Raw genomic sequence first — 22,200 nt, forward strand, 5'->3', positions numbered from 1 at the left:
GGGCATGGAGGGAAATCTGACAGAGAGGACCCAGGACACATTCTAAAGTAAATAGAGTAAAAAATAGAATAAAATGGAAGGGAAGAAAAAACATAAAGCTGTCATTCACGTGAGGCTAGCATTCATGTGAAACTGGAACCAGGAAGTGGCCCCCTTCTTCAACACGGAAGTGCAAAGATTCACGATGCATTCAGAGCCCTACTGAGCATGCGAAGGGTCCCAATTCGAATCGTTGAATCCGCATGGTATGTATCGGTGTGGTAATACAATGTACACTCACTCCACTTTGACCCAGTAATTACCATAATTTCGTTCTTCACGTGTGATAGTTCATCACGTGAATTGCCTTGGAATCAAAGTGACTCTGCTTCCCCCTCGCCACGGAAGGGCTACGGAATCACTTCGGTTTAGAGTTCCAGTCTCACGTGTGATAAGGGCCTCTCCCTTGTCACCACTTCCAAGTCTCTCTGAGAGGAAGTACTCAAAGGAAACCTTGGGTAATGATTTTAGAGTACAGGCAGGTTCACAGTGGAGAATGTATTTCATCAGGTCATACTTTATGGTATCAGGCTCTATTCAGGCTCTATTCAAGGTTCTGGTTTTAACATATAAATACTTTATATGTTAAAACCAGAACCTTGAATAGAGCCTAAAATACACTAGCAGCTGGGATGAACACATGTTACATAGTAGGACCTTCTGGCTCCTGTCATCGATTGGGTCACTGCATTCTGCAAAAGGTGCATTTTTTCAAGCCTTCTTTGAAGGCAACCCCATGTACGCTGCATTTCAGTTTATCAGAGCATAGACCATGGGTGGGCACCTTCATGAGGCTTAAGGACCAATTTTCATTCCCACAATCACTTTTTGCAAGCTGCACTGGCATCTCAGGGTGCACTGGAAATATTGTTAATGTTACTTCTGGTTGCCATTCTCAGCTAAGTGACAGCCTTAAAAGGCTTTGAGGTGGGGGCAGTTCTGGAAGGTTGGGTGAGATTCAGCTACTAATTGGATTGTATGGATTGGCCAAAATGCCAGATTCCTCTTTGTGTACTGTATATCCTCTCTCTCTCTCTCTCTCTCTTGGGATTGAAAGAATGGTAGAGATAGAAGGCTTTGGGTTTATGGGGCAGCCGGAAAGAGGAATAGAAGGGAAATAGTAGGATATACATTGTCTCAAATCTCCTGCTCCAAATCAAATGGCTGCACTTACATGTGGTTTGGGGAGTTTGGCATTGTCTGGGAAAGAAAATCAAATGCAAAGGATAAGATACTGCTGTCCTCCTGCATTTCCACACAGATAATCCAGCTCTACTTGCAATTAGGGTTGCCATAATTCTCTACCACAAATTGGGATAACATGTAGGACAAAATTTAGACCAAAATGCAGGCCAATTGTAGGATAAAATTTAGTCCAAAATGTAGGACATTTAAGGTCCTCCATTTTTCTTAAATGTCCTACATTTTGGGCTAAATTTTATCCTACAATTGTCCTGCATTTTGTCCCAGTTTGTGGTAGAGAATTATGGCAACCCTACTTGCAACTGAATCTTACTTCAACAATAGTGACAGGACACCATCTATTGTGGTATCTCAGGCAAGCAGATTATGGTGTTCAGGGCAGGCTACATGGCACACACAGGTATGTCTTCCAACTGCCAATGCTCTGAGGCCTCTAGCATCCACCAGCTGAGGTTGTATCTTCACTCTGCCTCATGGTAGGGTCAGCCTCAAATGACCAGGTGTAAACCAGGAGAGTGGGAAGAAGACTGCATGGCCCTTTCAGTTCTCGTCCATCCACATAATAGCACCAGGGCAATGCTGCATTCAAATACAGCGCGCCCACACCATACGCGGGCGTGCCATACGCGGCCTTGAATATACGTGCTCAAGCCGCGGGGCGCACACAGGGCGGAAGGGGCGGTGCGTCCCATTCAATTGAACGGGCGCGCGCCCGTTGTGCCCTACACGCGCTTGCGCCGCCGCACCGCCGCGCACGAGCCCCATTGTTTCCAATGGGGCTCAAGCATAGGCGGAATTCGCCTTACGCGGAGGGATCCGGAACGGATCCCCCGCGTAAGGCGAGGACGGACTGTAAACATTAAATGTGCTGGGCTGAGATTTCTTCCCAACTAAACCTAGACCATGATCAATACACAGTGTATGTAGGTACATTTGTACCTGCAGACACAAAAGGTTTAGTGCAGGTTTTAAAATTTGCTTACCTTGAATGCCACTATACAATGTAGACCAAGCAGCAGCATCACCACCACCAAGAGAATGGTGGCAAAATTCCTAACATCCCAGACTGATTCCACCAAAGGGATGCTCCCAACCTGCCAGTCATAGCACAGAGTGATAGGAGCCAGCAACAGCCAGGCGTTGAAGGCCAGGAGGTAGGAATAAGTTAGAAACCTACAAAAGGGAAACATGAAGTTCAACAGTTAGTATTTTCCTCACAGGCAGGACTAGACAAAACAATGGATGCCCAGAATAGCTTTCCCATAGGTTTCTAGCAAACCTAGAAGTGACTGGAAAACAACTTCAAGTTTTGTAGGGGGGTAAGTGATTTCAGAGCTAAAATTTCTCTCTCTCTCTCTCTCTCTCTCTGTGTGTGTGTGTGTGTGTGTGTGTGTGTGTTAACTATTAGGGGGTTCAGGAAACTCTGAGGAGGCTCTGAGGCAGTAAAAACAGCAATGTGGACCAAACACTGCACAAGTCCCATCCTAGGTCCCAAGGAAGTCTGTATTCAGTTACTCTGTGAATTCTGTCACAGGAATAGACACTGAAACACCTGTGGCCAAGTCTGATTTATGGGGCAAAAGAACGGTTTACTTGTGTACTAGATGCACTAAATATGCATCTACACTGTAGAAATAATGCAGTTTGGCACCACTTTAACTGTCATGGCTCAATTTGTAGTTTTGTAAGGCACCAGCACTCTTTGGCAGAGAAGGCTACAGACCTTGTAAAACTACAAATTTCAGGATCCCAAAGGATGGAGATACAACACTTAAACTGGTGTCTAACTCCATTATTTCTACAGTGTAGGTGCACCCTATGATTCCACTGGTGCTGCCATATTCCATCCTATGAAATCCTAGGATTTGCAGTTTAGAGAAAGGTAATTCTATGGCCTCAATACCTAAATACCCTAAGGGAACCAGATCCTATCTGATCTAGGAAGCTAAGCAGGGTCAGCTCAAGTTAGTACTTGATGGGATACCACCAATTAATGCAATGTGTTGTAGTCTATATTTCCAAGGAAGGATTGCCAAGACCAGCTGTGCGTATTCCTTGCCTAAGAAAACCTTATGAAATTCATGTGGTCAACAGGCAACTTGAAGACATACACGCACACACACTTAGAAATCTCTCAGCCAGGGAGCTTTGACACCTCACCATATTACAAACACATAAGATGTAGCCATAGCAATTAAAGGAGAAATACAATGCTACAGCTGCATAGTGTGATAGGGCCCTGGACATAAAATATATAGGCAAAGGAAATATAATGTGTTACGTCACACACACCGGAGTATATCATACGGGGCTTTTTGGAGCTCAGATCCGGGGTGACTCCTGGTTCAGCTATGCAAATTCACATCGTAATGTGAATGTTTTATCACACCTGGTTGCCCTTCCGTTGACCTTCCGAATCGAGGGGGAATCGAATCCAAGGCAAGTCACGTGATGCAGATTCATGCAAAGCGGAGTGAGTGCAAATTGTATTAACACACCGGTGCATACCATGCAGATTCAGCGATTCGGATTGGGACCCTTACGCATGCTCAGTGGGGCTCCTTCCATGCCCCCTCCTTAGCTGTCATCCTTCATCGGACTGAAAGAGCAGTCAGGGGATGATGGGATAGGTCGCAGGGGGACACGGGGGCCAGGGTTTGGATGCAGGAGAAGGCAGGGGATGATGGGATAGGCCGCAGGGGGTCACTGGGGCCAGGGCTTGGATGCAGGAAAAGGCAGGGGATGATGGGATAGGTCGCAGGGGGTCACTGGAGCCAGAGTTCGGATGCAGAAGGCAGGGAATGATGGGAGAGGTCACTGGGGCCAGAGTTCGGATGCAGGAGAAGGCAGGGGATGATGGGATAAGTCGCAGGGGGTCACTGGGGCCAGGGTTCGGATGCAGGAGAAGGCAGAGGATGATCGGCTAGGTCACCGGGGGTCACTGGAGCCAGGGTTCGGATGCAGAAGGCAGGGGATGATGGGATAGGTCGCAGGGGGTTACTGGGGCCAGGATTCGGATGCAGGAGAAGGCAGGGGATGATGGGATGGGTGGCAGAGAGGAGAAGATGGCATGAAAGAGGAGGAGGGGGATGGAGGAGCAGGACGCAGGGGGCCAAGGGGGGAGACATCAGAGTGATCTACCACACCAGACTAATTCGAAGTGAAATCGAGGTGAGCTTGAAAGCAAATTCTGTGAATTCACTTTTTTTCCAATTTTACCAAAATGAGGGGTCACTTTGGAATCACTGCGGAAGCCCCATGGAAGGAGCACCCATAGAAAGGAATCTCGTCTGATAACACATTCATGTTATAACATGAATTCGCATTGTGGACCCGCAATCACCCCGGATCTGAGCTCCAAAAAGCCCCAAAAAGCCCCGTGTGATATACTCCACCCTCTCTTCCTCTTGTGTCCATTATAGACACTACACTGATCTGTACAGCATTTTAACAACTTACAAGTTCCTCTAGAAATTATATTCAACCAAAAAAAAAAAAAAGGGAAAATCCAATAAGGCCAAGTAAGCGGCTTGAGAATGTTCTGCTCTGTTATGGCAATTCTTCTGCTATTTCCAAACATTCTGCCAACAGCTACACATTGTTTTTCCAAACCTGCTACAAACACTCATCACATGCTGGAGATAGCTGGTTAGTTCATGTCTCGGCTCATCACAATAGAAAATCTCGTGGCCATTTTGCTTGTTGTCAAATGCTGAAAGCTTTCATTAGATTTGCACGGTTTAGAAAGCTTTCGCCAAACGTCACAGTAGGACCAATGAGAGCACTTATTGATTTGCCGCTAGCCTCTCTGAAAATGTACACATTCCATCTGTGACAGCTTTCTTAAAATGCTAACAATTTAGATTGCCTTCCCATTTTAATAGCTTTGAATAATATTTTGCCATTCATACACACCACAAAGCTAAGAATGCCTATGACAGTGGACATTGAACTTGGAGCCAAAGAATAAATTGCAGTGTGCTTGCATATATATATATATATATATATATATATATATATATATATATATATATCAACAGCATTATACAGTCTTTCATCAGTTTTTCTCAAAGTGTTTTACAAATTAAGTGCTGAAGGTTTAAAACACATTATTAATCTTCTTTAATTATTATCTTCTTATTAATTAATCTTCTTTAATAAGGGAGTATTAATCTTCTTTAATGTGGTAAGTGTGCTATATTAGTTATTTCCATGAAGTATCATTTCACTTTTACCTTTATGCATCCAAAGCACCTTGCAATTTAGCTTCTCCAAACCTTGCTGGACAGAGCAGGGTACTGACTTTTTCAAAGCCAGGCATAATCACTTAGCCAGCATAAGGCTTATAGTCCAATTCTGGAAAGCAGGGAAAGGCTATTTGTGTGTTTAGCTCAGAGAGGTCTACTCTGATTGCCATTGGTCTTTCAGGTTTTCCATCAGCTGACTAAGCTGAGGTTTTCCATTCAGCTAACTGGAGATGCCAAGGGTTAATCCTGGAGATGTGACCCCCCCCCCCTTAAAAAAAAAGCATAAAAAGTCAGGGAGAATTTTTTCCCTTTTTTCCTGTTGGAAAAATGAGGAAAAATGGATTATGGAATATTTTTCCATAATAATAAAACATATAGAACATGGGTTCACACATTTACTGCCCCACACACATTTCTAAAAACTATGTGTAAGTAAGAGTTTTATGTAAGACTCTCTACAGTATCGGATCATTACAATTCCGAACCTTGGTTTCCTTTTTACATTTTTTTTTTTTTTTTACAGAAATGGTTTTATGATGTCTGGTTGATGCTGTGAAGAAATAGTGGAGACAAAATATTTTTCTCTGTTTTGCTAATGATATCGTCTTCTGTTTTTATACGATTATTATTGAGCCTTTTCTCTCTCTTTTCTTTTTCTTTTCTTTCTTTTTTGGAAAGCTTGTACCTTATAGGACTGGCAGGTGTCTCTCATTATGAAGGATGTCCCCTATTTGAGGGTTGGAAAGCTTTTTCATATCTATAGATTGAACATGATGCTAAAAAGGGGCCCGCTGCCGCCGTCGGAGCCGTCCTGGAGGGCCCCAGCGACGGCAACTGGCCTCCCAGGGGACCGCTGTCGCCACCGGAGCCCTCCTGGAGAGCCCCAGCGAAGGCAACGGGCCTCCCAGGGGCCCGCTGCCGCCGCTGGAGCCCTCCTGAAGGACCCCAGCGACCGCAACAGGCCTCCCAGGGGCCCGCTGCCACCGCTGGAGCCCTCCTGGAGGCCCCAGCGAAGGCAACGGGCCTCCCAGGGGCCCGCTGCCGCCGCCGGAACCCTCCTGGAGCACCCCAGCGAAGGCAACAGGCCTCTGAGAGGCCTGCTGCCGCCGTCGGAGCCTTGGGCGCCGCCATTTTGGGGGGGGAAATGGCAGCGAAATCTCATGCGACCTTCTCTGAGGTCACGCGAGATTTCACCGCCATTTTGGGCAAAAAATGGCGGCGAAATCTCACACGACCTTAGCGAAGGTCGCACGAGATTTCACCGTCATTTCCCCCCCAAAATGGCGGCACCCATAGAGGGCAAAAGCCGCAACCGGAGGCGGCGGCAGGAGGAGCCAGGGGCTGGCTTAAAGGCCTCCGTGGGCCGCATCCGGCCCGCGGGCCGGAGATTGCCGACCCCTGTTTTGGAGTGTGGGCCCTTCATAAAGACAGAAATATGTGCATCATGTCATTTATAAATGAGGACAACATATTAATTTTACAGCAAAATGTAGGGCTAGGTTAACTGAAATCAATACTTTCATTTGGTATTCATATAGTGTCAGGGGTTAAAGTCAGCACACTGGGAAATGCTTGGATGTGTGTGTGTGTCTGACCATGAGCATCCCGCACTGGAAGGACAAGGCTGATCAAGCACAGCTGATGCTCATAGCCTCAAGGACACTCTGATGCCTGTGTGCACTTGTGCCTGGATGATGAAACATCTAGCTATATTGCACAGTGGGACACTTTACACTGTGGCACAGGAAGTAACTGAGTTTGGGAGACCGCATGGTCTGAAGGCTATATAAACTCAAGGGCTTCCAGTAATTGCTTGTGGGTTGCAGTGGGAGAGTTGGTATTCGTGCATTGGTGATTTGTAGCACTGTAAATAAAGATAGCACTTTGGGAGAGTCGGCTTGTCTGGTTGTTTATCAGCAGGAGCCAGAGTCAGCATTTGCTGGAGAGTTCCCGAAGCCTCTGCATTCTTCAGTTCCTGGAAGACATCCAGCTGCTGTCATCTCAACTGGGAGCTGAGAACCACGTTTCTGAATTTGCCAGTCATACTCTGCTGTATGCCAGCATTGGCTATATGGCTCAGATGAGTTGCTGACATATAGAATGTTGTTGCTGTTGTTACTGTAGTTGTGTGCCTTCAAAGTCATTTCCAGCTTATGGTGACCCTAAGGGGTTTTCTTCAAGTTTCTTCAAAGGGGGTTTGTTATTGCTGTTCTCTGAAGCTAAGACCGTGACTTGCCCAAAGTTATCCAGCGTGTTTACATGGCCGAGCCGGGATTCAAATCCTGGTTCCCAGAGTCATAGTCCAATGCTCAAACCACTACACCACACTGGCTCCATACTCATATAGAATACAAACTTGTTAACAGCTACCTCCTGATTCTCAGCCCTTCATGTTATGGATTTTAAGTCTTCCTTATTGCTATTTTGAAAACCTGGCAACACTGCTTCCAAATACTGCTGGACTGAAGTTCCCATGCTGGTGAGGAGTGATGGAGATGGAAACAACATCTGGAGGGCCACAGTTTTCAGAGAGAATGGTGTCTTAGTCTGATTTAGTATAAAAAGAATGATAGGATCTTATGGTAATCTTAAGACTTACTTATTTCAATGTAAACTGTTATGGACTCCAAAAGTAAGGCTGCAGTCCATCAACATGAACAGCAAAGTATTATTAGTTTTAATAAGTTTGTTAATTAGACAGAGAAAACAGACAGACTTCTTCCTCTTTTAATGAATGGCCCTAAAATATAGGAATGTAGCCCAACTTTGCAACTGTAACACAAATACAAATATGAACTTGCCAAATAAATGTTACTGTCCATTGCCAATGGGTGTTTTTTTTCGTAATAAAAGAAAGAACTAAGCTTTGTTTGATCATTTTTAAAAGCTGAGGCAGCAATTGTTGCTGCTGCATAATGAATGCTTGCATGCATTTAGTTTAGTGCGTTAGAAGTAATTATAAATACTGCTTGTGCAACCAGATTTTTCTCAAGAACATTAAAAAACCAGCTCTGAGGAAAGTGGCAGCTTGAGCATAAACGCTGGGGATTTACTTTCTAACTGCACTCTGAGTTATTTGCTTGCTTTAATCCATAGTTTATGCAACTCTGGAGAATGTTTTCTAACCATTTAATAAATCCAATAATTGTTAACATGTGTTGTAGTTCCTCCAATGAGCATCTAGTTTGGATTATTCCATTTGAATTAATGAGACCAAAAAGCACAAATAGGTACAATCAATGAAAAGGTTTTTGCATTTTTTAAAAGAACATTATTTTGCAGAATATTTTATTTAAAAAGAATTCTTTACACATGTCTCATATGTGATGTAAATGTTTTATTTTTTAATCCTGATGCCAAGAAATCTACATTTCACATGACAGATGAGAATATCCATGAGCATGAAATGCTGAAATGGTGCTTCATTCAGTTCATTCACTCCCTTTTCATGCAAGCAGATAAAATAAAAAGAACAAGTAGGGTTTATTGTGTCATGGCTACAGCCAGGAATGGTTTATTGGGCCCAAACATACCAGGACCGTAAAACGGCTTTAAATCTGGATTTGTTGTTACGTTACAAATTCTGGCTCATTCGGCACAATAAATCATAATCTTGCATTTGGACACAACAATAAACTATCTCCGTTTGATTTGTTTACTTGTTATCATGAAGCTGGAGAGAACAGTCTGTATGGACTAGCATGCTCCTCAATCACATTGTAGTTTAGTAAGCTAAAATTCATGTCTTATTGTTTCGACTGAATGTAACCACTCTGTTTATCGCACCATATAGTTGGGTGAAAAATATTACAACTCAATCCTATGCTTATATTCTGCAAAGTAATTTCCAGTGGTATATATCCAATTGTTAGTTCTAACTACAGCAAACCCTACTAAATCATAAAGCATACAAAAATGTTGATATATCAAGTTCCAGCCCAACTGTCCCAGCTTGGCAGCTGAAGTCCTGAGTGACCCTGTCATCTCACTTCTTCAGATGGATTTAACTCTCTGCATTTCTCTCAGATCCTTCCACTTTCCCTCTTTGCCCTCAGCTTACTTAAGTTTCTGCAAACTGAATTCAGAATGCAAAATGGTTTGCACTCAGTTAACTCAGCAGTGGGAGGAAAGGAAAGGGCAAAGTTTTGCCCTTCCCAGAAAGTTCAGGCAAAAAGCAAACTGCCGCAGCCTCTCCTAGCTTGTCTGTTCTTCCTCATTAATAGCATTCCCCATTTTGATCATATTCTGATGTTGCTTGGCCACGTGTGTCCTAGTTTTCATCTGTGAAATGTTGGAAGGTATGAAGCTCTCTAATTCAGTGGAGTTTATCACATGGGAGGAATTTTTCTTAATTTCGAATGAAAAGAAAGTGGAGCCAGAACGCATTCACATGAATTCGCTAGTTCAGCAAATTTACATGAATTCAAACTGCGTTCGAACTGACTTCTCATTGCCCCAAAATAGCTTGCCATTGCCCGAAATTGTGTGTGATCACCTCTCATGCAATAACGTTAAACCCTATGATTGCATTTGGACTGACTTCCCATTGCCCGAAATTGTGTGTGGTAGTCTATCACGCAATAACGTTAAACCCCATGATTGCATTTGGATTTCCATTGGATTATACTTCCAATCTCCCTTGTCTGATAACATCCAGTGCTGAAATCCACAGATGGCAAGTCCACAGATACCAAGGTTCCATGTATTTCTTCCTTAACTAGATATAAGCATTTGTCCTTCCCTTACTATCTTTTCTACTTCCCCTAACTTCCTTTTGCCAGCCTCTCTCTCTCTCTCTCTCTCTCTCTCTCTCTCTCATTTCATGAGAGTGCAAGCCACCTTAAAAAATATTGCAATCTTGTCTTGGGCTCTGGCCTGTTTCAGGTCTTGAACTTGAGAACTTTTATGTGAAGATTCAGTCTCTACATCACTAGCCACCTCTTCTGAAAGAAGGGAACTGCAGAGTTAGACCAGCTAGGTAGCTTCTTAATACAAAGATAATACTTAACTTCTTTTGGTATTACCTATGTTCATTCACTGATCTGTCCAAGAGACACTTCAGAGATTTGACCACTGTGTTCTCATGAAATAGTCTAATCTGACCATCCTGGCCTAATCTAAGGGTCAGAACATAACTATTAATTGTAAAGCCACTCTGATAGCCTTTAGGGCTGAAGGGTGGGGTATAAATAAATAAATAAATAAATTTGCATTTCTCTAAATTTTTCCACTGTGCTTCTTGGATGAAGAAAATTAACACAATTTTTTTAGAATTACATATTTTAAGATAAAATGGGTCTAAAAATAATATATATTTAGACAAAAATAGACCTAGAATGTGAATTTTGTGAGAAAATATATTTAAATATATTCATGAAAAATGTGTTTACATAGAAACTGTCAAGCAGATTTTTTTTAAAAAATGCACATTCATGCAGATATAGCACAGAATAGATTTGTGAATTAATGCATGGCTGAATCATACAGATGGGCTTTAAACTGATTCATTCATTCCTAGTTTGTGTGAGGACTATGCTAGGACAAGGCCTCCTTCTGCTCACTTGTTACCTTCCCTCATGAACCCAACCTGACATGATATGTACCAGTTGAGATACACATGTACACATATGCACTCTCAAAAGAAGCTGTTAACCAGGGGTCGGCAACCTGTGGCCCGCGGGCCGGATCCGGCCTGCCAACGCCTTCCCGCCGGCCCCTGTGCAGTCCTGCCGCCGATTGCCCCCATTTTCGCGCCGCTCCGGCCACCATTTTGTTTTTCAAAATGGTGGCCGAAGTCTCACGTGACCTCAGGATGGCAAAGGTCACACGATACTTTGGCCACCATTTTGAAAAACAAAATGGCGGCGCCCATCTAGGAGGCCCGGTGCAGCCCCTGGAGCACTCCAACAGGGCTCCAGGGGCTGCAGTGGGCCTGCAGCAGGCTCCACCTTGCCCTCCGCCCTCCTCCTCCTCCTCCCTAAGAGCAGGGAAAGGAGGAAGAGGCAGAAGGAGTGCAGAGCCAGGGAGAAAGGGAGCCAGAGCGGCAGCTGCAGCCACAGCAAGGCGAGAGGTTGGTAAGGTTAATTGGGGGAGGGGGTGAGCTGAAGTAAAAACAGTTGAAGAAGAAAAAAGATGAAAAAAGTAAAAAAAGTTGACACAGTGTGCATGCTTGCTGCAGTTTATTTTCAATTGCATTTTAGTAATTTCCTTGCTTGTAACTTTATTATTATTATTATTATTATTACTACTACTACTACTACTTGCCCTGGGTGTTCTTTCTGCAAAATGCCCTCTCAACAACTTGTGGCTTTTCTGGGTTGACACAGTGTGCATGCTTGCTGCAGTTTATTTTCAATTGCATTTTAGTAATGTCCTTGCTTGTAACTTTATTAGTATTATTATTATTACGACTTGCCCTGGGTGTTCTTTCTGCAAAATGCCCTCTCAATGAGAAAGAGGAGGAGGAGGAGGAGGAGAAAGAGGGGAGGAGGTGGAAAGGTGAGTCATTTCAGGTCTGCCTTGGGTTTTTTCCATTAATTTTTAAAAATATATAACACTTATTTTTGTTTTTTTATTTCATTATTTTTATTATTGCCTTTTATTTCATTTCATTATTTTTATTATTTATGAAGGTGAGACTGTGACTTTCCAAAGTGCTGTAAAAAAGGTCTGCTGTAACAATGATAGTGGTGGTGGTGATGATGATGATGATGATGATGCTTCGGTGGAAGCTCCACCCCCAGTGTGTGGCTCCGCCCCTGGAGGGTGGAAGCTCCACCCTGGCATGTGGCTCCGTCCCGGGAAGGTGGAAGCTCCACCCCCGGCATGTGGCTCCGCCCCTGGAGGGTGGAAGCTCCACCCCCTGGCTTCGCCCCCCCCCAGTTGTCTGAGGGACAGCAACCTGGCCCCCGACTCAAAAAGGTTGCCTACCCCTGCTGTTAACAGTTATCTTTGGAAATGACTCAGGTGACAGAAAGATGAGTATCCTAAGCAATACAGAGACTGAGAAGGTTTTGCCGCATGGATGGACTCCTTGATAGAAGTGGCTCAGAGTAAACAAACCAATACACCAGAGATATAGAGCCCATAAATAACAGCACCTGGTTATAATTGCAGCCACATATGTTTTATAACATTATTATGAAGTGCCTTGTCAGGCAGACTTGATTTAGAGCCGTGTGCAAGATGGGAAAAGCCGCAAGCTGTAAGAGCTTCAGCTGTAAATACCGAAGTGAAAAACTGTTACTCTTAATGAAGGGCATTAATAACATCCTTCTACAGCATTTAGGAAGAGTTAAAATTCTGCTGATGATCTGAAGAAGCACACATGGGTCCTTAAATGAAAAAAAAGTTAATCAGTTACAAAACCTGCCCCATGCTGTTCTTTTCCATTCAACCCTCTTACATGACCCCTGAGAACATTTGGTATTTTCTTCTCCCAAGACTCCCCATTTAATCGATTGCAGAGATACAAAGAGCTGTTTGTCTACCTGCCAGACATCTCTCTCTTCAGGTGGCTTCCATGCCACAAGCTCTCTACCTATTATTTTTTCTCCTATTCTTAGGAATAAATCTGGATGTCTAGGCCAGAGCTTAGCCTACAGTACAACAGGCTTACAGTACAACAATACCTAGAATGCCCCAGAAAGTATGATCATGCTGCACAGGGTCCGATTCTAGGACCCAGACTTAGTTTTAAAAGTAGTTTTTTTGGTAAGCTACCAAAAAGTTAACTTTTTCAAACTCTGTTCATTACACTGGGCAAGCCAAAGACTTAAAGAGTATCAAAGGCTCCTAGGGTGATTCATTATCTACAGAACAAGAGAGTCCCATTCTGTTCTTTGGATTAGTGTGAGCAAATTTCAGGCAAAGAAGACAAGCCATGAAAGGCTTTCACACAAAGCAAATTGAAAATGTGGTGCTCATTCTGCCTCATTCGCTAGCTAAGCTGGATTTCCCCTAGCCATTCAGATAAATTGCTTAATTTAAATGAGGACTCAGTACAACTATGGATCTCCTTTGAACTGAAATATCCTGAGAGCATTTGACAAGATCAGCTGCTGAATTAACCCAAGCTTTTGATGTGAGAATGATTATCCTTGGACCCCAGATGACTTTCTGAAGCTCGCAAGAGTTCATGCTCCCAGTAATGGATCTTGAGCTACTGCCACTACCTAACTAACAATTTAGGGCAAGTAAAATAGCTAGGAAGTAAAACAACAAATACTGGTTCTTTTCTTCTGCAACAGAGGTGGGAAAAGTGCACCCCGCATATGGACCCCATGCCTATTTTTGTTGCCCATTTTGTTTAGGGAGGCATTCCATATCACTGTTTGGTAATCTGTTATGATGCCTATATGCCCACTTTATTTTTGCTGTACTATTTTAGAGATTTTTTTATTTTGTAATGTAACATCAGTTTTATATTGTATGCCATATGCCAGGATTTATTACTATTTTATTCTATATTGATCTCTATCATGTAAAGCGCTGTGCAAACTTTACAGCACTCTATAAATAAATGCTAATAATAATAATAATAATAATAATAATAATAATTGTACACAAACCTGCCTTTTTGTTGCTGTTGTGAACCTTTCAGCCATTCCAACTTATGGTAACTCAAATGCAGTGAACCTATCAATGGGTTTTCATGGCAAGATTTTTCAGATGGGTTTTGCCTTTGCTTTCCTCTGAAGCTGAGAGACTGTGACTTGCCCAAGGTTATCCAATGGGTTTCTGTGATTCAAACCCTGGTCTCCAGAGTCACAATACAATGCTCAAACCATTACACCACACTGACTCCTTGTCAAACTCCCTACTCTGTTCTTTATTTGACCAAAGTTAGGGAGGGTGTCTCTCCTGTAAGCCTCCAGGAGTGGCAATTCACCTGTTAAATATATTGTAGTACCCCCTTACTGTCTAACATTTTAAAATGCATATTTTACAAAATTAGAATTGTGCTTCTGGAAAATCCTAGTACTTATTTAATTTAATTTAATTTAATTTTTTCCATTCTGGGACAGTCTTTCTGGCAATCCATGAGCTCCATAGGATGTCCAAAGGGCAGAAAATTGATTCCTGGTCCCATCACAGTTGTCCAACCCTTTTGTTCAGAAATAATACCTATGTTCTCATGAGCATATTTTGACAGAATCATCTTTGTTTTATACACTTTTTTTCTTGTCTTGGGTTATATGAGTGGGGAAATTAACCCATAATTTATTCTCTGGCTAAGTGCAACACCATGTTGTAGCCTAACTGCCTTCATACCTGGAAGATCAAGGGAGATAATCCTGCACACTTTGTTATTCCATGGAGAAAGAGCAGAAAGGGCAGTCCCAAGCACATCTTAAAATATAAAGTACTCTGTGTTGAATTTGTCTACACTTATGATCACTGCTTATATCTTGAGTATGTGTAATTTGAAGACTTTGTCTTTGAAGAATTTGTGTGAATGATGACCTTTCTTGGTGAATGTAGTGAATTCCATCCCCTCCAGGTAAATAACTATCTCCTTATCTAGTAATCAGGTTCAGGGAATGGGCAAAATTATGTATGCACAGTGTATCTATGAGGATGGCAGTGTTAAGATGAGAATGTCAATTATCATCAATGTCTGGACATTCCCTGAAGCTGGAATGATTGAATAGACCAATGATTGCCTATTTCCATAGACACCACATTTCCAAGGAATTTTAATAATCATATTTTTCAAGTAAAAGCAACTCACATTATGGGCTAAGTTAGTTTATGTTAAAGGGAAGAACATTATCCATCAAAATCTGTATGTCTCCTGCTATCATACCTTGTAAGGAGATATGGCGAGAAAGAAGCTGGATTGTCTTGTTCTGAAAATGCTGGCATGGAACCTCCCATTATCCAGAGACGAAAATACAAAAGTAGGATCACCTTGAGATAAGAAGAACATATATTTGAGTCACTATTTCAGGAGGCACACAATTCCTTATGTCCAGCAAACCAGATGATATTATGGATGCTTGATTTTTCTAAATCTGTTCAGGGCATCATTCCTTTCAACAAATAAACTGCACAAGATTATGAATTTGATATTAGCTTACTCTTTAGAATGCAAATTTGTTACTGACACATAATTCATCTGAAGAAACTAAAGGAACAGAAGATAATTTGTAATATTACTTACATATGTAAGTACCAAGGCAGCCCTCTTTAAAAAAGGTCTTGTGATATGTAAGAACCTCTGTTTGTTACTTGTTGTCATGTAACTGAAATGGGAAAAAAGAGAGAGAACATTTATAAAAATGAAAAATGGTCAACAATCTTTTGGAACTGTAGGGGGGAAAGGTTAATTTATTGTATTTACACACTGTCTTTCTACAGACTGAAGGCAATTACAGCTTGAAATACTAGTCTTCTGTCTAACAGACAAGGTACAAAAGTGGGGGGATAGAGACATGGGTGCAGAAGAAAAATAAGCAAATAAGCAAAGCCCCTAACCACAGCATGAGTCAGTTTGGGGAGGAGGTATGAGGCATACTGAGGTCATCCCAGCCATATTAGTGAAAGGGTTTTCCTATCTCATCTCTCCCTCCCATTCACAATCCCAGAAGAACTACATCTTTAAGTGTGACCACCACATATGTAGAATAGACTGGTGTTTAGCTTGTGCACCAAATAGGATGGGTCCAAAGGCTTAAATCCAATTGCTAGTCACCGCTTGAGTATTGATTACTTGAAATCTCACTGATCCAAAAGGGTCAACTCTGTTTAGATTTTGGGCAAAGTTTTTATTTTGTGAAGGGAAAAAGTACAGGGCACACAGATGGGACCCTCCTTTGAGTAAAACTTTCCTTGATTGAACTGAAGTGCTTTCCATTTGTGGAATTAAAAATTAGGAACCAAACCCTAGTGTGCCTTTGCTACCTTTGTTCCATTTATCCATAAATACAAATTTCATCCATTGGATTGAAAAATGAAAAATGTTTGGTACATACAGTTCAATTTCTGAGGTAAAAGAAAACATAGGATATGCTTCTCACACATATCCACAAACAGAAAAGAAGTGATTAAAACATTTCTCAGTGTGTTTTTTAAAATAAGCAAATGTCAAAAGCAATTACTGAATCAATAGTTCTATAGCAGAGAACAAGCAACTTTTAAAAACCTTAAAATGTAAGGAAAAGTTGTCAGTGTATGTATAATGTACAACACTATTATTAAGCATTTCACAAGATAAAAATGGTAGCTGGCTGAGGCAGCTGGATGATGCAAAATCTGGTACGGTTGCATCATGGTGACAGACATGAAGTGTCATCGTCACACCAATTAATAATAATAATAATATGTTTTATTTATAGACCGCTATTCCGCAATGATCATAGCGGTGTACAGTAAAAATCATAATGCAATACAAAATACAAGGTGACAAAGGAGGGAGAAGTCTCGTCCTTCAGGCAGTCCCTGATGTTGCTGGGTCTGCCTGATCGCTCCCTCTGAGGCCAAGATGACAGTTGAGGAGGGAGGGGCCTCTTCGTTCAGGCAGTCCCTGATGTTGCTGGGTCTGCCTGATGACTCCCTCTGAGGCCAAGATGACAGTTGAGGAGGGAGGGGCCTCTTCCTTCAGGCAGTCCCTGATGTTGCTGGGTCTGCCTGATCGCTCCCTCTGAGGCCAAGATGACAGTTGAGGAGGGAGGGGCCTCTTCCTTCAGGCAGTCCCTGATGTTGCTGGGTCTGCCTGATCGATCCCTCTGAGGCCAAGATGACAGTTGAGGAGGGAGGGGCCTCTTCCTTCAGGCAGTCCCTGATGTTGCTGGGTCTGCCTGATCGCTCCCTCTGAGGCCAAGATGTCAGTTTAGGAGGGAGGGGCCTCTTCCTTCAGGCAGTCCCTGATGTTGCTGGGTCTGCCTGATGACTCCCTCTGAGGCCAAGATGACAGTTGAGGAGGGAGGGGCCTCTTCCTTCAGGCAGTCCCTGATGTTGCTGGGTCTGCCTGATCTCTCCCTCTGAGGCCAAGATGACAGTTGAGGAGGGAGGGGCCTCTTCCTTCAGGCAGTCCCTGATGTTGCTGGGTCTGCCTGATCTCTCCCTCTGAGGCCAAGATGACAGTTGAGGAGGGAGGGGCCTCTTCCTTCAGGCAGTCCCTGATGTTGCTGGGTCTGCCTGATCGCTCCCTCTGAGGCCAAGATGACAGTTGAGGAGGGAGGGGCCTCTTCCTTCAGGCAGTCCCTGATGTTGCTGGGTCTGAAGGACATGTCCAGGATAACTCAGCAGGCATAATGCAAGAGGTTGATGCAAGGAACAATTGCAGGCACCTGTGTGAGAAGATCATGCCTTGGACAGAGGGTTACTGAGTAGTGAATGTTTGGTTATCATGTATATAGTGCTGTATATACTTAGTAATAAAATTCTGTAAATAAAATTCTGGAAACTCTGAGTATTTCTTTAAAACCATGTGCAGCTGTAGGTGCTGGCAGCACTGCAGGGCCCAGCAGAGAAGGACCACGACCACTGTGCGGCTGTAACAAAAGCTCATGGCAACAAGGCAAGAGCGACAAAGCCCACATGATATTTCTGGTTTAAAATTTAAACAGCAAAAGAAAACATGGGGAAAATATGGATCTGTTCCAGAAAAGTACATCATCTAATTAAATAAATGTCATGTCAAGAAAGGTAATAAAATGGGCCATATAACACGAAGAAAGCTAAATTGCCTCAGAGCCTTTACGTTAGTTTTTGATCTTGCCGTACAAGTTCAACGTCAAGGTAAAGTCCTGTAAGGTTTAAAATTACTCCAACCCCCACTGATTTCAGGAAAGTGACAGCACCCCACTTTAAAAAGCAAGTCTAACCTCAGCCTTGACAGGAAGCCACGAAGGGAATGAGCAGTCAATTTAATTAACCCAAGAGTTGGCCTTTACCCCCTTCTGTTTGTCTACTTATCTAATAGGCCTGCCAAAGCCTATGAAGGAACTTTTCATAGTTTAATTGCCGTAGGACTTGTCTTTTGTTGTTGTTGTGAGGCTTTAAGTCTTTTCCGACCTATGACAACCCTAATCCTACTATGGAGTTTTCTTGGCAAGATTGGTCCAGAAGAGGTTTGCCATTGCCTTCCCAAGGCTGAGAGAGTGTAATTTGCTCAAGGTCACCCAGTGGGTTTCATGTCTGAGCTGGGACTCAAACCCTGTCTCCTAAGTCACAGTCCCACACTCAAACCATTATGCCAGGCTGGCCCTCTAGGGCTTGTCTACACAATGCAAATACTACTAATTCTATATGAATAGACTGCAATCCAGCCATACTGGATTTGGAGGAATTTAGGCTTTTTCACAGGAGGCAGTGGTGTCACCAGGCTTTGTGACACCCAGCAGGAGGCACTGCCAGGGGCAGCCCTCATGGCTTCATCACTAGCCCAGCTCCCTCCCCCGGGAGAGAGGCAGACCAGCGCTGAAGCCACAAGGAGTATGTTCACCCCTCCACTGTCCTCACTACTGCTTTAGCTCTCTCCCCGGTGAGGGAGCCAGGTCTGCAGTGAAGCCACAAGGGGCATGCTCGCCCCTCCTAAGCAGCAGGAAGAGGACCCCACCAGGCTGTCACTCCCACTTGGTGTGGTCCACACCCGCCCATTGACACCACTAGGAAGAGAAACTCAGTAAACTCTACTAAACAGGATTTGTGGTTTTTACTGGAGTACCCACAAGTATACATATTATCAAATGTGTGGCCATCCATCCGCTTTGCATGGATTCACTTGGCCGTGCATTTTGAAGGAGGGAGGGCAAAATAAATACAAATGTGTGCAGGAAGGTAAAGACAATTAAGTATCAATGCTAATGTACAAAACTCCTTAGCAATTCACATAATATACTTACATGCAGGGGTAGAGGGGTTGACTAGGACAGTCTGACCTAGGGAATTTATCAATCCCAATAGATTGCTGATTACTCCTGAGAAGTTTCCTGCTTTCTTGGCTGGTGAACCTGTCAAAGCCCTGGCTAATCTCTAGAACAAGCATATGGTCATGATCACTCCTAAGCATCCCTTCCAATGGAGTAGAGCCAAATAAGCCTAGTTTACCTGGGATCTGGCAATGATGAAATGAGTGGGACAGAGTGTTTATGGAAGAAAACCCAGAGCAGGTCCAACCAAACACAGGATACAGACAATTGGGAAGCCTATGGCATGGCAGTTGTGGCAGCAAAGAAATTCTACTTTTCTGCCACCACTGCCTCTACACAGAGTCATCCAGAATAGCTTGGGGGGTTTTGCATTCTGCCCCCAAATAAAAAAGTGCAGACCTGTCAGAAGCTATGAGGAATTTGCAGGATATTTTGCAGGCAAACTCACTCAAATCTTGCCTAACCAAAGTCATTACCTAATGATACAGTTGCTACATCTCCAGGTGTTGGAAACCTGGCTCTTGTTTGTGCTATACTATTGAATACACTCCCAATTTGTACAGCCTGAGGATGTAGACAGAATCCTTGGTGAGGTGATAGCAGCCACATGTGTACTGGACTGTTGCCCTTCCTGGCTCTTAAAAGTAGCCAGAAAATGACAACTGAGTGAGTAATGGAAAAAGTGAGTAACGTAAATGCTTCACTGTAACAAGGCAACTTTCCATCTTGCTTAAAAGAGGTGTAGTGAGGCATACTGGGGGGAAAACCCTCCCTGGGAGAGAATTACTGGAGAATTACAGACCAGTCTCCAATATCCCTTTCTTGGGTAAGATTCTAGACCATTTGGTGGCCTCCAAGCTCCAGGGCTTCCTTGATGAAATGGATTATCTAGATCCATTTCAATCTGGCTTCAGAGCTATATATAAGACAGAGATAGCATATATAAGACAGAGATAGCTGAGAACTGCATAGAGGGAGTGTGTCTCTGTTAGTTCTGCAGGACCTCAGAGTAGTTTTCATTACCATAAACCATGGTCTCTTACTGGATTATCTTTCTGGGTTAAGACTTGGAGGCACTGTTTTACAGGGGATTTGGTTCTTCTTGAAAGGACAAATTCAAAACATGGTGCTGTATGATTCCTGTAGAGCAGTGGTTCTCAACCTTCCTAATGCTGCGGTTCCTCATGCTGTGGTGACCCCTAACCATACAATTATTTTCATTGCTACATGCAAATATGTGTTTTCCAATGGTCTTAGGCGACCCCTGTGAAAGGGTCGTTTGACCCCCAAAGGGGTCCTGATCCACAGGTTGGGAACCACTGCTGTAGAGTAACATGGCAGCTTGTTTATGGTTTGGTGTCACCATAAACTGATGAAACTCAACTCAATCTCTCCTTTCCATCTAATTCCAAGGAAGCTATTTCAGTATGGAACCAGTGTCTGCTGTCAGTAACAGGCTAAACTAGAATAAACAAACTGACTCATGACTCTGACAACCACCCAACACTATCAGAATCAGATCTCACCTAGCTGTATTCCTCTCCTAGCTGTAATTGCCTAATTCACAATTATATGTTCAAGCTACCTCTTAAGGTACTCTGGAAACCCAGTCTTGTGTTTTGCATTTTCCACTGAAGATGGGACCGCAATGAAGAGCTTCCTGTATTAACTGTGCACAGAACTCCAGTTTACAGATTCAGGGTCCTCACATAATATAAAGTAACAAGCTCACTGACCTTTTGTGTACCATGAGTGTTCTGTACCCACATTTAACGTTAAGACGGGCAGTCTGTGAAAGGATCTGGGTTTGTGCAAATATTCCTATTAGAAAATGAGAAAAGAAAACCACTCTAGGTGTCCACAAGACCCAAGAGTGTAGGTACCAGGAGGGGGAGGGTATTGGCCCTACAATTAGAACTCATCCACCATGAAATTTGCCTTCACTCCCAAAATTTTTAACACTGCAGAGAGTAAGACACCAAAAGTCATTCACACCTAGCACATATCTGCTGTATCCACTTTCCCTTGGTAACTTACTGCCTTTTTTTTTGGATGCTCAAACTTGTATCTAATTGCTCAACTGAGATTTTAAGTTACTGTCAGGTGAAAAATCCAGGTGGTAAAGGAAAATCGCATTGGGAGCACAAAATTCTTATTTGGGAGGGAAATATTCTCATTTTGTCTGCCCCATCCATAGCTACACACTTGACAAGACCACACGACCATATTGAATCCCACAGGTTTTCAAAGCTAGAAATGAACCACCTGGGATTATTTGCGCCCAGACTTTAGACACTTGCAAAATACCTGCCTCGATTAAAAAAAAAATCACAGTAACTTTTACTCAGATATTTCATGCTAGCTTCCTATACATTATTATGGAATTGCCTGGCTACTTCATTTTCTAAAAAGATTTTCAGGAATGAGTCATCACTGCAAGAACAAATGAAGAAATTGTTAATAAAACTAGGAGTTCTCTCATATATCCACATCTCATGTATGTGTGTATATATACTTTGAATAAAGGCCAAAGAAAGAGAACATGCAGTTGTGATTTCTTGAAAAAAAGAACTCATCCCAAAAGCCTTTTATAACTGAGAAAGGAGGGTAGGTGGTCCCATAAAACTCAAGACCATGGAGTTTATAGTGGTATTAAAAGTTGCCGATACCAGATGAACTTGTGTGAATAAAAACAAACTCAGAAGACCAGACAGTTTCTCTTTGTTAAGATGAAAGCTAAAAGTCCAAAATCATATAAGCAAAAATAGGTTTGATAGCTTCTTGTAATTTTAGACCCAGATTTAATGGTCTTATGGGTAAGGCAGAAGACAACA

At 42.9% G+C, this 22,200-nt stretch overlaps 1 protein-coding gene across 3 annotated transcripts in view; it reads right to left on the reverse strand.

Annotated features, from left to right (window-relative positions):
• The window catches only part of TMTC1 (transmembrane O-mannosyltransferase targeting cadherins 1), a 208,854-nt gene that overhangs the window by 124,676 nt on the left and 61,978 nt on the right, over positions 1 to 22,200 (reverse strand). For all 3 annotated transcript variants that reach the window (XM_089527817.1, XM_089527816.1, XM_089527815.1), the window contains 3 exons: positions 15,655 to 15,736; positions 15,298 to 15,401; positions 2,226 to 2,415 (listed from right to left, as the gene is read on the reverse strand). In XM_089527817.1, the coding sequence (XP_089383943.1) occupies positions 2,226 to 2,415; positions 15,298 to 15,401; positions 15,655 to 15,736 (376 nt within the window). The remainder of the gene's footprint in view (positions 1 to 2,225; positions 2,416 to 15,297; positions 15,402 to 15,654; positions 15,737 to 22,200) is intronic.

This window comes from Sceloporus occidentalis, unplaced genomic scaffold (assembly GCF_023333645.1).
Source record: "Sceloporus occidentalis isolate IW3139 unplaced genomic scaffold, rSceOcc1.0.p SCAF_5, whole genome shotgun sequence".
In the NCBI taxonomy this organism is placed as follows: Eukaryota; Metazoa; Chordata; class Lepidosauria; order Squamata; family Phrynosomatidae; genus Sceloporus; species Sceloporus occidentalis.